The sequence below is a fragment of the Lytechinus pictus genome, chromosome 3, assembly GCF_037042905.1.
Source record: "Lytechinus pictus isolate F3 Inbred chromosome 3, Lp3.0, whole genome shotgun sequence".
Taxonomy (NCBI): domain Eukaryota; kingdom Metazoa; phylum Echinodermata; class Echinoidea; order Temnopleuroida; family Toxopneustidae; genus Lytechinus; species Lytechinus pictus.
Window position 1 is genome coordinate 1,977,223 of NC_087247.1, and position 14,056 is coordinate 1,991,278.

The window sequence follows — 14,056 nt, forward strand, 5'->3', positions numbered from 1 at the left end:
GTGGGGTTAATGGTGGAGAAGGCCGTAGCCCCCTTAACCCTATCTAGCCCGAGGAGGAGGGGGGAGCTTAATAAGCCTTGACATTTTTCGCTAAACGTCTGTAATGGGCTAATAAAAGTAAAGCACTAACTATTTGTTTTTGTTTACAAATTGAAAGAAGGGAAACTCCCCTTCACACACCCGAAATTTGATTTAGGAGCAATCTTCCAATCAATCTTTATCAGAAAGAAAATTCATTCTAGATTACTCTTCAATATACGGAAGAAACATAGAGTATATATAGGGGTGCGGGGTACTAAAACTAAAGCACTAGCCCGTTGTTTTTGTTTACAAATTGAAAGAAGGGAAACCCCCCTACACACACCCAAAATATATTTCAGGAGCAATATTCCAATTGTATTTTATAAAGAGGACTTTTAGTTGAAATTTACTCCTCAATATACGAAAAAACATCGAGTATATAGGGGTGTGGGCTACTAAAACTAAAGCACAAGCCCGTTGTTTTTCTTTACAAATTGAAAGAAGGGAAACCCCCCTACACACACCCAAAATATATTTCAGGAGCAATCTTCCAATTGTATTTTATAAAGAGGACTTTTAGTTGAAATTTACTCCTCAATATACGAAAAAACATCGAGTATATAGGGGTGTGGGCTACTAAAACTAAAGCACTAGCCCGTTGTTTTTCTTTACAAATTGAAAGAAGGGAAACCCCCCTACACACACCCAAAACATATTTCAGGAGCAATCTTCCAATTGTATTTTATAAAGAGGACTTTTGGTTGAAATTTACTCCTCAATATACGAAAAAACATCGAGTATATAGGGGTGTGGGCTACTAAAACTAAAGCACTAGCCCGTTGTTTTTCTTTACAAATTGAAAGAAGGGAAACCCCCCTACACACACCCAAAATATATTTCAGGAGCAATCTTCCAATTGTATTTTATAAAGAGGACCTTTGGTTGAAATTTACTCCTCAATATACGAAAAAACATCGAGTATATAGGGGTGTGGGCTACTAAAACTAAAGCACTAGCCCGTTGTTTTTCTTTACAAATTGAAAGAAGGGAAACCCCCCTACACACACCCAAAATATATTTCAGGAGCAATCTTCCAATTGTATTTTATAAAGAGGACTTTTAGTTGAAATTTACTCCTCAATATACGAAAAAACATCGAGTATATAGGGGTGTGGGCTACTAAAACTAAAGCACTAGCCCGTTGTTTTTCTTTACAAATTGAAAGAAGGGAAACCCCCCTACACACACCCAAAATATATTTCAGGAGCAATCTTCCAATTGTATTTTATAAAGAGGACCTTTGGTTGAAATTTACTCCTCAATATACGAAAAAACATCGAGTATATAGGGGTGTGGGCTACTAAAACTAAAGCACTAGCCCGTTGTTTTTCTTTACAAATTGAAAGAAGGGAAACCCCCCTACACACACCCAAAATATATTTCAGGAGCAATCTTCCAATTGTATTTTATAAAGAGGACTTTTAGTTGAAATTTACTCCTCAATATACGAAAAAACATCGAGTATATAGGGGTGTGGGCTACTAAAACTAAAGCACTAGCCCGTTGTTTTTCTTTACAAATTGAAAGAAGGGAAACCCCCCTACACACACCCAAAACATATTTCAGGAGCAATCTTCCAATTGTATTTTATAAAGAGGACTTTTGGTTGAAATTTACTCCTCAATATACGAAAAAACATCGAGTATATAGGGGTGTGGGCTACTAAAACTAAAGCACTAGCCCGTTGTTTTTCTTTACAAATTGAAAGAAGGGAAACCCCCCTACACACACCCAAAATATATTTCAGGAGCAATCTTCCAATTGTATTTTATAAAGAGGACTTTTAGTTGAAATTTACTCCTAAATATACGAAAAAACATCGAGTATATAGGGGTGTGGGCTACTAAAACTAAAGCACTAGCCCGTTGTTTTTCTTTACAAATTGAAAGAAGGGAAACCCCCCTACACACACCCAAAACATATTTCAGGAGCAATCTTCCAATTGTATTTTATAAAGAGGACTTTTGGTTGAAATTTACTCCTCAATATACGAAAAAACATCGAGTATATAGGGGTGTGGGCTACTAAAACTAAAGCACTAGCCCGTTGTTTTTCTTTACAAATTGAAAGAAGGGAAACCCCCCTACACACACCCAAAATATATTTCAGGAGCAATCTTCCAATTGTATTTTATAAAGAGGACCTTTGGTTGAAATTTACTCCTCAATATACGAAAAAACATCGAGTATATAGGGGTGTGGGCTACTAAAACTAAAGCACTAGCCCGTTGTTTTTCTTTACAAATTGAAAGAAGGGAAACCCCCCTACACACACCCAAAATATATTTCAGGAGCAATCTTCCAATTGTATTTTATAAAGAGGACTTTTAGTTGAAATTTACTCCTCAATATACGAAAAAACATCGAGTATATAGGGGTGTGGGCTACTAAAACTAAAGCACTAGCCCGTTGTTTTTCTTTACAAATTGAAAGAAGGGAAACCCCCCTACACACACCCAAAATATATTTCAGGAGCAATCTTCCAATTGTATTTTATAAAGAGGACTTTTAGTTGAAATTTACTCCTCAATATACGAAAAAACATCGAGTATATAGGGGTGTGGGCTACTAAAACTAAAGCACTAGCCCGTTGTTTTTCTTTACAAATTGAAAGAAGGGAAACCCCCCTACACACACCCAAAACATATTTCAGGAGCAATCTTCCAATTGTATTTTATAAAGAGGACTTTTGGTTGAAATTTACTCCTCAATATACGAAAAAACATCGAGTATATAGGGGTGTGGGCTACTAAAACTAAAGCACTAGCCCGTTGTTTTTCTTTACAAATTGAAAGAAGGGAAACCCCCCTACACACACCCAAAATATATTTCAGGAGCAATCTTCCAATTGTATTTTATAAAGAGGACCTTTGGTTGAAATTTACTCCTCAATATACGAAAAAACATCGAGTATATAGGGGTGTGGGCTACTAAAACTAAAGCACTAGCCCGTTGTTTTTCTTTACAAATTGAAAGAAGGGAAACCCCCCTACACACACCCAAAATATATTTCAGGAGCAATCTTCCAATTGTATTTTATAAAGAGGACTTTTAGTTGAAATTTACTCCTCAATATACGAAAAAACATCGAGTATATAGGGGTGTGGGCTACTAAAACTAAAGCACTAGCCCGTTGTTTTTCTTTACAAATTGAAAGAAGGGAAACCCCCCTACACACACCCAAAATATATTTCAGGAGCAATCTTCCAATTGTATTTTATAAAGAGGACTTTTAGTTGAAATTTACTCCTCAATATACGAAAAAACATCGAGTATATAGGGGTGTGGGCTACTAAAACTAAAGCACTAGCCCGTTGTTTTTCTTTACAAATTGAAAGAAGGGAAACCCCCCTACACACACCCAAAATATATTTCAGGAGCAATCTTCCAATTGTATTTTATAAAGAGGACTTTTAGTTGAAATTTACTCCTCAATATACGAAAAAACATCGAGTATATAGGGGTGTGGGCTACTAAAACTAAAGCACTAGCCCGTTGTTTTTCTTTACAAATTGAAAGAAGGGAAACCCCCCTACACACACCCAAAACATATTTCAGGAGCAATCTTCCAATTGTATTTTATAAAGAGGACTTTTGGTTGAAATTTACTCCTCAATATACGAAAAAACATCGAGTATATAGGGGTGTGGGCTACTAAAACTAAAGCACTAGCCCGTTGTTTTTCTTTACAAATTGAAAGAAGGGAAACCCCCCTACACACACCCAAAATATATTTCAGGAGCAATCTTCCAATTGTATTTTATAAAGAGGACCTTTGGTTGAAATTTACTCCTCAATATACGAAAAAACATCGAGTATATAGGGGTGTGGGCTACTAAAACTAAAGCACTAGCCCGTTGTTTTTCTTTACAAATTGAAAGAAGGGAAACCCCCCTACACACACCCAAAATATATTTCAGGAGCAATCTTCCAATTGTATTTTATAAAGAGGACTTTTAGTTGAAATTTACTCCTAAATATACGAAAAAACATCGAGTATATAGGGGTGTGGGCTACTAAAACTAAAGCACTAGCCCGTTGTTTTTCTTTACAAATTGAAAGAAGGGAAACCCCCCTACACACACCCAAAACATATTTCAGGAGCAATCTTCCAATTGTATTTTATAAAGAGGACTTTTGGTTGAAATTTACTCCTCAATATACGAAAAAACATCGAGTATATAGGGGTGTGGGCTACTAAAACTAAAGCACTAGCCCGTTGTTTTTCTTTACAAATTGAAAGAAGGGAAACCCCCCTACACACACCCAAAATATATTTCAGGAGCAATCTTCCAATTGTATTTTATAAAGAGGACCTTTGGTTGAAATTTACTCCTCAATATACGAAAAAACATCGAGTATATAGGGGTGTGGGCTACTAAAACTAAAGCACTAGCCCGTTGTTTTTCTTTACAAATTGAAAGAAGGGAAACCCCCCTACACACACCCAAAATATATTTCAGGAGCAATCTTCCAATTGTATTTTATAAAGAGGACTTTTAGTTGAAATTTACTCCTCAATATACGAAAAAACATCGAGTATATAGGGGTGTGGGCTACTAAAACTAAAGCACTAGCCCGTTGTTTTTCTTTACAAATTGAAAGAAGGGAAACCCCCCTACACACACCCAAAATATATTTCAGGAGCAATCTTCCAATTGTATTTTATAAAGAGGACTTTTAGTTGAAATTTACTCCTCAATATACGAAAAAACATCGAGTATATAGGGGTGTGGGCTACTAAAACTAAAGCACTAGCCCGTTGTTTTTCTTTACAAATTGAAAGAAGGGAAACCCCCCTACACACACCCAAAACATATTTCAGGAGCAATCTTCCAATTGTATTTTATAAAGAGGACTTTTGGTTGAAATTTACTCCTCAATATACGAAAAAACATCGAGTATATAGGGGTGTGGGCTACTAAAACTAAAGCACTAGCCCGTTGTTTTTCTTTACAAATTGAAAGAAGGGAAACCCCCCTACACACACCCAAAATATATTTCAGGAGCAATCTTCCAATTGTATTTTATAAAGAGGACCTTTGGTTGAAATTTACTCCTCAATATACGAAAAAACATCGAGTATATAGGGGTGTGGGCTACTAAAACTAAAGCACTAGCCCGTTGTTTTTCTTTACAAATTGAAAGAAGGGAAACCCCCCTACACACACCCAAAATATATTTCAGGAGCAATCTTCCAATTGTATTTTATAAAGAGGACTTTTAGTTGAAATTTACTCCTCAATATACGAAAAAACATCGAGTATATAGGGGTGTGGGCTACTAAAACTAAAGCACTAGCCCGTTGTTTTTCTTTACAAATTGAAAGAAGGGAAACCCCCCTACACACACCCAAAATATATTTCAGGAGCAATCTTCCAATTGTATTTTATAAAGAGGACTTTTAGTTGAAATTTACTCCTCAATATACGAAAAAACATCGAGTATATAGGGGTGTGGGCTACTAAAACTAAAGCACTAGCCCGTTGTTTTTCTTTACAAATTGAAAGAAGGGAAACCCCCCTACACACACCCAAAATATATTTCAGGAGCAATCTTCCAATTGTATTTTATAAAGAGGACTTTTAGTTGAAATTTACTCCTCAATATACGAAAAAACATCGAGTATATAGGGGTGTGGGCTACTAAAACTAAAGCACTAGCCCGTTGTTTTTCTTTACAAATTGAAAGAAGGGAAACCCCCCTACACACACCCAAAACATATTTCAGGAGCAATCTTCCAATTGTATTTTATAAAGAGGACTTTTGGTTGAAATTTACTCCTCAATATACGAAAAAACATCGAGTATATAGGGGTGTGGGCTACTAAAACTAAAGCACTAGCCCGTTGTTTTTCTTTACAAATTGAAAGAAGGGAAACCCCCCTACACACACCCAAAATATATTTCAGGAGCAATCTTCCAATTGTATTTTATAAAGAGGACCTTTGGTTGAAATTTACTCCTCAATATACGAAAAAACATCGAGTATATAGGGGTGTGGGCTACTAAAACTAAAGCACTAGCCCGTTGTTTTTCTTTACAAATTGAAAGAAGGGAAACCCCCCTACACACACCCAAAATATATTTCAGGAGCAATCTTCCAATTGTATTTTATAAAGAGGACTTTTAGTTGAAATTTACTCCTCAATATACGAAAAAACATCGAGTATATAGGGGTGTGGGCTACTAAAACTAAAGCACTAGCCCGTTGTTTTTCTTTACAAATTGAAAGAAGGGAAACCCCCCTACACACACCCAAAATATATTTCAGGAGCAATCTTCCAATTGTATTTTATAAAGAGGACCTTTGGTTGAAATTTACTCCTCAATATACGAAAAAACATCGAGTATATAGGGGTGTGGGCTACTAAAACTAAAGCACTAGCCCGTTGTTTTTCTTTACAAATTGAAAGAAGGGAAACCCCCCTACACACACCCAAAATATATTTCAGGAGCAATCTTCCAATTGTATTTTATAAAGAGGACTTTTAGTTGAAATTTACTCCTCAATATACGAAAAAACATCGAGTATATAGGGGTGTGGGCTACTAAAACTAAAGCACTAGCCCGTTGTTTTTCTTTACAAATTGAAAGAAGGGAAACCCCCCTACACACACCCAAAATATATTTCAGGAGCAATCTTCCAATTGTATTTTATAAAGAGGACTTTTAGTTGAAATTTACTCCTCAATATACGAAAAAACATCGAGTATATAGGGGTGTGGGCTACTAAAACTAAAGCACTAGCCCGTTGTTTTTCTTTACAAATTGAAAGAAGGGAAACCCCCCTACACACACCCAAAACATATTTCAGGAGCAATCTTCCAATTGTATTTTATAAAGAGGACTTTTGGTTGAAATTTACTCCTCAATATACGAAAAAACATCGAGTATATAGGGGTGTGGGCTACTAAAACTAAAGCACTAGCCCATTGTTTTTCTTTACAAATTGAAAGAAGGGAAACCCCCCTACACACACCCAAAATATATTTCAGGAGCAATCTTCCAATTGTATTTTATAAAGAGGACCTTTGGTTGAAATTTACTCCTCAATATACGAAAAAACATCGAGTATATAGGGGTGTGGGCTACTAAAACTAAAGCACTAGCCCGTTGTTTTTCTTTACAAATTGAAAGAAGGGAAACCCCCCTACACACACCCAAAATATATTTCAGGAGCAATCTTCCAATTGTATTTTATAAAGAGGACTTTTAGTTGAAATTTACTCCTCAATATACGAAAAAACATCGAGTATATAGGGGTGTGGGCTACTAAAACTAAAGCACTAGCCCGTTGTTTTTCTTTACAAATTGAAAGAAGGGAAACCCCCCTACACACACCCAAAATATATTTCAGGAGCAATCTTCCAATTGTATTTTATAAAGAGGACTTTTAGTTGAAATTTACTCCTCAATATACGAAAAAACATCGAGTATATAGGGGTGTGGGCTACTAAAACTAAAGCACTAGCCCGTTGTTTTTCTTTACAAATTGAAAGAAGGGAAACCCCCCTACACACACCCAAAACATATTTCAGGAGCAATCTTCCAATTGTATTTTATAAAGAGGACTTTTGGTTGAAATTTACTCCTCAATATACGAAAAAACATCGAGTATATAGGGGTGTGGGCTACTAAAACTAAAGCACTAGCCCGTTGTTTTTCTTTACAAATTGAAAGAAGGGAAACCCCCCTACACACACCCAAAATATATTTCAGGAGCAATCTTCCAATTGTATTTTATAAAGAGGACCTTTGGTTGAAATTTACTCCTCAATATACGAAAAAACATCGAGTATATAGGGGTGTGGGCTACTAAAACTAAAGCACTAGCCCGTTGTTTTTCTTTACAAATTGAAAGAAGGGAAACCCCCCTACACACACCCAAAATATATTTCAGGAGCAATCTTCCAATTGTATTTTATAAAGAGGACTTTTAGTTGAAATTTACTCCTCAATATACGAAAAAACATCGAGTATATAGGGGTGTGGGCTACTAAAACTAAAGCACTAGCCCGTTGTTTTTCTTTACAAATTGAAAGAAGGGAAACCCCCCTACACACACCCAAAATATATTTCAGGAGCAATCTTCCAATTGTATTTTATAAAGAGGACTTTTAGTTGAAATTTACTCCTCAATATACGAAAAAACATCGAGTATATAGGGGTGTGGGCTACTAAAACTAAAGCACTAGCCCGTTGTTTTTCTTTACAAATTGAAAGAAGGGAAACCCCCCTACACACACCCAAAACATATTTCAGGAGCAATCTTCCAAATGTATTTTATAAAGAGGACTTTTGGTTGAAATTTACTCCTCAATATACGAAAAAACATCGAGTATATAGGGGTGTGGGCTACTAAAACTAAAGCACTAGCCCGTTGTTTTTCTTTACAAATTGAAAGAAGGGAAACCCCCCTACACACACCCAAAATATATTTCAGGAGCAATCTTCCAATTGTATTTTATAAAGAGGACCTTTGGTTGAAATTTACTCCTCAATATACGAAAAAACATCGAGTATATAGGGGTGTGGGCTACTAAAACTAAAGCACTAGCCCGTTTTTTTTCTTTACAAATTGAAAGAAGGGAAACCCCCCTACACACACCCAAAATATATTTCAGGAGCAATCTTCCAATTGTATTTTATAAAGAGGACTTTTAGTTGAAATTTACTCCTCAATATACGAAAAAACATCGAGTATATAGGGGTGTGGGCTACTAAAACTAAAGCACTAGCCCGTTGTTTTTCTTTACAAATTGAAAGAAGGGAAACCCCCCTACACACACCCAAAATATATTTCAGGAGCAATCTTCCAATTGTATTTTATAAAGAGGACTTTTAGTTGAAATTTACTCCTCAATATACGAAAAAACATCGAGTATATAGGGGTGTGGGCTACTAAAACTAAAGCACTAGCCCGTTGTTTTTCTTTACAAATTGAAAGAAGGGAAACCCCCCTACACACACCCAAAACATATTTCAGGAGCAATCTTCCAATTGTATTTTATAAAGAGGACTTTTGGTTGAAATTTACTCCTCAATATACGAAAAAACATCGAGTATATAGGGGTGTGGGCTACTAAAACTAAAGCACTAGTGTTGTGTTCAGACATTGCATGGCAACCATTAATGGTTATTCAGTAGCTACCCTTGTGTAATACATTCTTCACCACCTCTATTGTGTTTGTGCACATGCCTAGCATGGTCATTTCTGAATGTTAAAGATTCCAATCCTAGGCTGTGCCTGCTTGATTTGATATCCAGAGATTCTGGGAGTCTGCCATTAAACTTCTCTGCAACTGGACCTATTGAGTTTCTCTGCCTTTACTTTCAGTTACTGTACATATATGTTAGTTCAAGAACCCACGATACAACATCAATTCTGGCGACGAGGATGTCTTTTCATTAATTTCAAAGGACTCTATAGTTTCTGATATTGTTCCTGATTTTACTCACTAATATGACGTCAATACCTCCACCTTCATTTTTTCTGCAAAACCCTGGAAAACCGACGACTCCATGGAAATTATGGTTCCAGCAATTCGAGAATTATCTCCTAGCCTCAGGAGGCAGCGAGTTTCTGCCGGATAGGAAGAAAGCGCTTCTGTTACATTGTCTGGGAGCTGAAGGACAGCGAATCTTTTACTCACTGGACATCTCCTCACCATCAGAGCCACGCCCAGCTCGTGGGGCTCAAGCAGCTACTAATGTATACCAGGAGGCATTGGCAGCCATAGAAGCGTATTTTGTTCCGCGAATCAACGTTGTCGCTGAGAGATATAGATTCAGACGGCGTAAACAGAGGCCAGACGAGACAGTTGCTGAGTATGTAGCAGCCTTGCAAGAACTTGTAAAACATTGTGCGTTTGCAAACTTGAAGGACGAGATGTTAAGAGACCAGGTAGTAGAAGGCTGTCACAATCCCCGTATTCGTGAGAGGCTACTGTTGGAATCGGACTTGAATCTACAGAAAGTTCTTGATTTCAGTAGATGCATCGAAGATGCACAGCGAGACTCCAAAGCAATTGCCAAGGGACATGAAAGTGACAGTGAGAAGGTGTATGAACTACACAGAAAGGAAACGAAGGAAGGGAGAGTGGAGGGAAGAGAAAGGAAGAAAACAGAGCAGAAAACACAGAAAAACAGTTGCAGAAATTGTGGAAGTCCATCTCATGCAGCATTCGACGAGAGATGTAAGGCAAGAGAGAGTAAATGCTACAGCTGCGGCAAGACTGGACATTGGGCTAAGGTTTGCCGGAAAAGCAGGAGAGTCCGCAAAGTTAAAAGTGGAGCTGATGAACTTGAAATGCCCAAGGTATTAACTGTGAATACTCACCCTACAAAGCCAATAAGGTGTGAAGTTGAGCTCGCTGGGAAAGCCAAGGTTCACATGACTATTGATACAGGCTCTAGTGTGTCAATAATTCCGCTCAGTATCTACAAGAAACACTTTCTAGTCGATGCTCTCAAGCCAGCACACGTCAGCATTTCAGATTACTCTGAAGGAAACATTCCAGTAGTTGGAATCTTGGAGACACAGGTGAAGGTTGGAGCTAAGTCAATGATCGCCAAGATTTTCGTCGTACACAGAGGTTCAGCATTACTTGGTTTGGACATCTTCGACGAGTTGAAGCTTAAGATTGAAGGCAGCAAGCTCTGCGTCGAGACGGTCAGAAGTGATTCTCCAACGCCAGAGTCGACATCGTCTACATCAAGCGACATTCCACAGGGATTCCCTACTTTGTTTGCACCAGGACTTGGGTGTGCACACAACTTCAAACATCGCGTCAAAGTCAAAGCTAATCATCCACCCGTTCAACAAAGGTTACGCAGGTTACCTTTATCTGTGAAGGATCAGGTTTCACAAGAATTGAAGCGGTTGGAGAAGGAAGGCGTGATAGAGAAAATATATTCAAGTGAATGGATCTCTCCCATTGTAGTCGCCGCGAAAAAGTCGGGAAGCATCAGGCTTTGTGTTGATTTACGTGAAGTAAATAAAGCCATTGTTGTTGATAGTTATCCGTTGCCTGATATCGGTGAGCTATTTTCTGAGCTGGAAGGATCCACAGTGTTTTCCAAGATGGATCTAGCGTCAGCGTATCATCAACTCGAATTGGATGAGGAAAGTCGCGATCTTACAGCGTTCATCACACACGATGGATTATATCGCTTCAAGAGAGTTTGTTTCGGATTAGCGTCAGCGCCATCCACATTTCAGAAGCTCATGAGTAGTATCCTCGCAGGACTACCAGGAGTTCAATGCTACCTAGATGACATCATCGTGTATGGTAAGGACAGATCAGAACATGACAAACATTTGAACAATGTACTGAAGAAGTTGCAAGACGCAGGATTGCGTTTGAACCCTAGTAAATGTCAGTTTTACTTGTCAGAACTCAGTTACTTAGGGCATTGTGTGAGTAGTAAGGGTCTAGCACCTGATGATAGTCATGTCCAAGCTATTTTAGAGGCACCAGCGCCTACAGATGTTAGTAAGCTTAGGTCAGTGTTAGGAATGACAAACTACTACACTAAGTTTGTACCAAACTATGCCACTGTTGTAGAACCAATGAGACGTCTTTTGTGTAAAGATGTACCTTTTGAGTGGGGGGCCGAGCAACAAGAGGCCTATGACAAAGTCAAAAGTACAATTGCAAAGAGAATTGTTCTTGGGTTATTTAATCCGAATTTACATACTGTAGTTACCACTGATGCATCTGATTATGGGTTAGGGGCTGTACTTTCCCAAGTCAAAGAGGGACAGGAGATTCCGATAGCATTCGCTTCCAGGTCACTGTCACCTGCTGAGAGGAAATACTCAACAGGTGAAAAAGAGGCTTTAGCTTGTGTTTGGGCTTGTAACAAGTGGTATACTTACCTTTGGGGTAGACACTTTGTACTTAGAACAGATCATAAAGCACTGGTTACCATGTTGAGTACTAGAGGTACAGGTAGACAAACTATGCGTATAGCACGCTGGTCTGCTCAGTTGTTACAATTTGATTACACTGTAGAGTACAAAGCAGGTCGAGAAAACTATGTTGCAGACGCTTTGTCACGCTTACCGTTAGGTGATGAAGAATGGTCAGATGTAGTAGATGAAGAAGAGTATGTTCTAAATCAAGTAAGAGTAGATTCACCTGTCACTGTCAAAGAGTTACAAGATGCAACTAATAATGATGAAGTATTGGTACAGGTCAGAAAGTACATTGAGGAAGGATGGTCTGGTAACCATAAATCCTTTCCTCCTGAGATCAAACCATATCTCATCTTGAGAGATGAATTGTCTGTAGTAGATGACATTGTGATGAGAGGGAATAGAATTGTAATTCCAACGTCACTTCAGGCCAAGTTTGTAGATTTTGCTCATTCAGCACATCAGGGCATTGTGAGAACAAAACAAAGGTTGCGAGAAACATACTGGTTCCCACATATTGACAAAATTGTTGAAGAAACAATCAAAAGATGTGTCACTTGTCAAGAAAATGACAAATCACATCGCACACACAGTGCACCAATGCAATCGGTAGAATTTCCTAATTCACCATGGGAAAAGATTTCAATTGACATTACTGGTCCTTTTGAGAATGCACCTCATGACCAAAGATATGCAATTGTAGTAGTTGACTTCCATAGCAAATGGCCTGAAGTAGCGTTTTGTAGCAATGTAACAAGCAGATCTGTAATACAGGTTCTCAAAACATTGTTCACTAGAGAGGGAATTCCGACCCATTTAGTATCAGACAATGGGCCGCAGTTTGTGTCACATGAGTTTGAAGAGTTCTTAGAAGAATATGGTATCACTCATGTAAAATCGTCGTTGTACTACCCTCGTGCAAACGGCGAGGTAGAACGGTTCAATAGGGTTTTGAAGTCTAGCATTCAAAATGCTATGATCGAAGGAAAAAGGTCTTTCAAAGAGACCACGTTAGATCTTTTGTTGGCATATAGGTCTACGCCTCATCAAGTAACAGGTCTGTCTCCATCAGAGTTATTACATGGTAGGAAGATGAGAACCAAGTTAGATGTAAAGGGTAGAATGCCAGTTAAGACTGAAAGAAAGAAGAATGAAGTCAAAAGAAGGGTAAAACAAAAACAAAGAAAGTCTGAAGAGTACACCGACGCTAAAAGAAAAGCTAGAGTGTCAGAATTCCAAGTAGGAAGTTTTGTTAGAGTTAGGAAGCAAAGACATGTAAAGAAAGGTACTCCAAAGTTTGGGGAGAAGAGAAAAATCATAAAACAGAAAGGAAAAGCAACATTTGAATTGGATGATCATACAATTTGGAATGCTTTTCATTTGTCCCCATGTACAACAGAAAATCACACTTCTGTTGCTGAAAGAGAAGAGAGACAGGTCGCAGAAAGAGACCTTGAAGATAGACAGATTAGGGAAAGAGGTCTAGAAGAGAGAAGGAGAAGTAGTAGAGTAAGGAAAGAACCAACATACCTTCAGGATTATGTGAGGTATTAAATAATAAATCTAGGAAAGATTTGATAACATCTTTTTGGTGTATTATGTTAGTTGATGTGAGAAATCAAATCTTGAATTAGTTTTACAATCTTGTTGCAAATCAAAGTAAAACTATAAAAAGAAAAGTGAAGTTTATTGTTGAAAGATTTGATAATGTTATGCTCAATTTATAGTAAATATGGATGTCAAGATATGTCACAAAATTCACATTTAAACTTTTCCTTTGACAATGATCTCTTCACTAAACTGATAATTGATTGAAACTCATTTGTTTATACTTTGATCAATGTTTGTAAACAAACCAAAGTGTAATGACCTAGTAGTAGTTTCAAATTTCAACAAGGAGGAGAATGTTGTGTTCAGACATTGCATGGCAACCATTAATGGTTATTCAGTAGCTACCCTTGTGTAATACATTCTTCACCACCTCTATTGTGTTTGTGCACATGCCTAGCATGGTCATTTCTGAATGTTAAAGATTCCAATCCTAGGCTGTGCCT

General features: G+C 37.7%; 1 protein-coding gene across 1 annotated transcript; it reads left to right on the forward strand.

Moving 5' to 3' along the window:
* Positions 1-9,545: 9,545 nt before the first annotated feature.
* On the forward strand, positions 9,546-13,556 carry LOC129271973 (uncharacterized protein K02A2.6-like). Its single transcript, XM_064097875.1, has one exon. It carries the CDS (start codon positions 9,546-9,548, stop codon positions 13,554-13,556), a length of 4,011 nt encoding a protein of 1,336 aa, XP_063953945.1.
* Positions 13,557-14,056: the final 500 nt, after the last annotated feature.

What these genes read in the sequence shown, in the direction of transcription:
- LOC129271973 (XM_064097875.1), top strand. Translation starts at nt 9,546, where the DNA reads ATGACGTCAATACCTCCACCTTCATTTTTTCTGCAAAACCCTGGAAAA.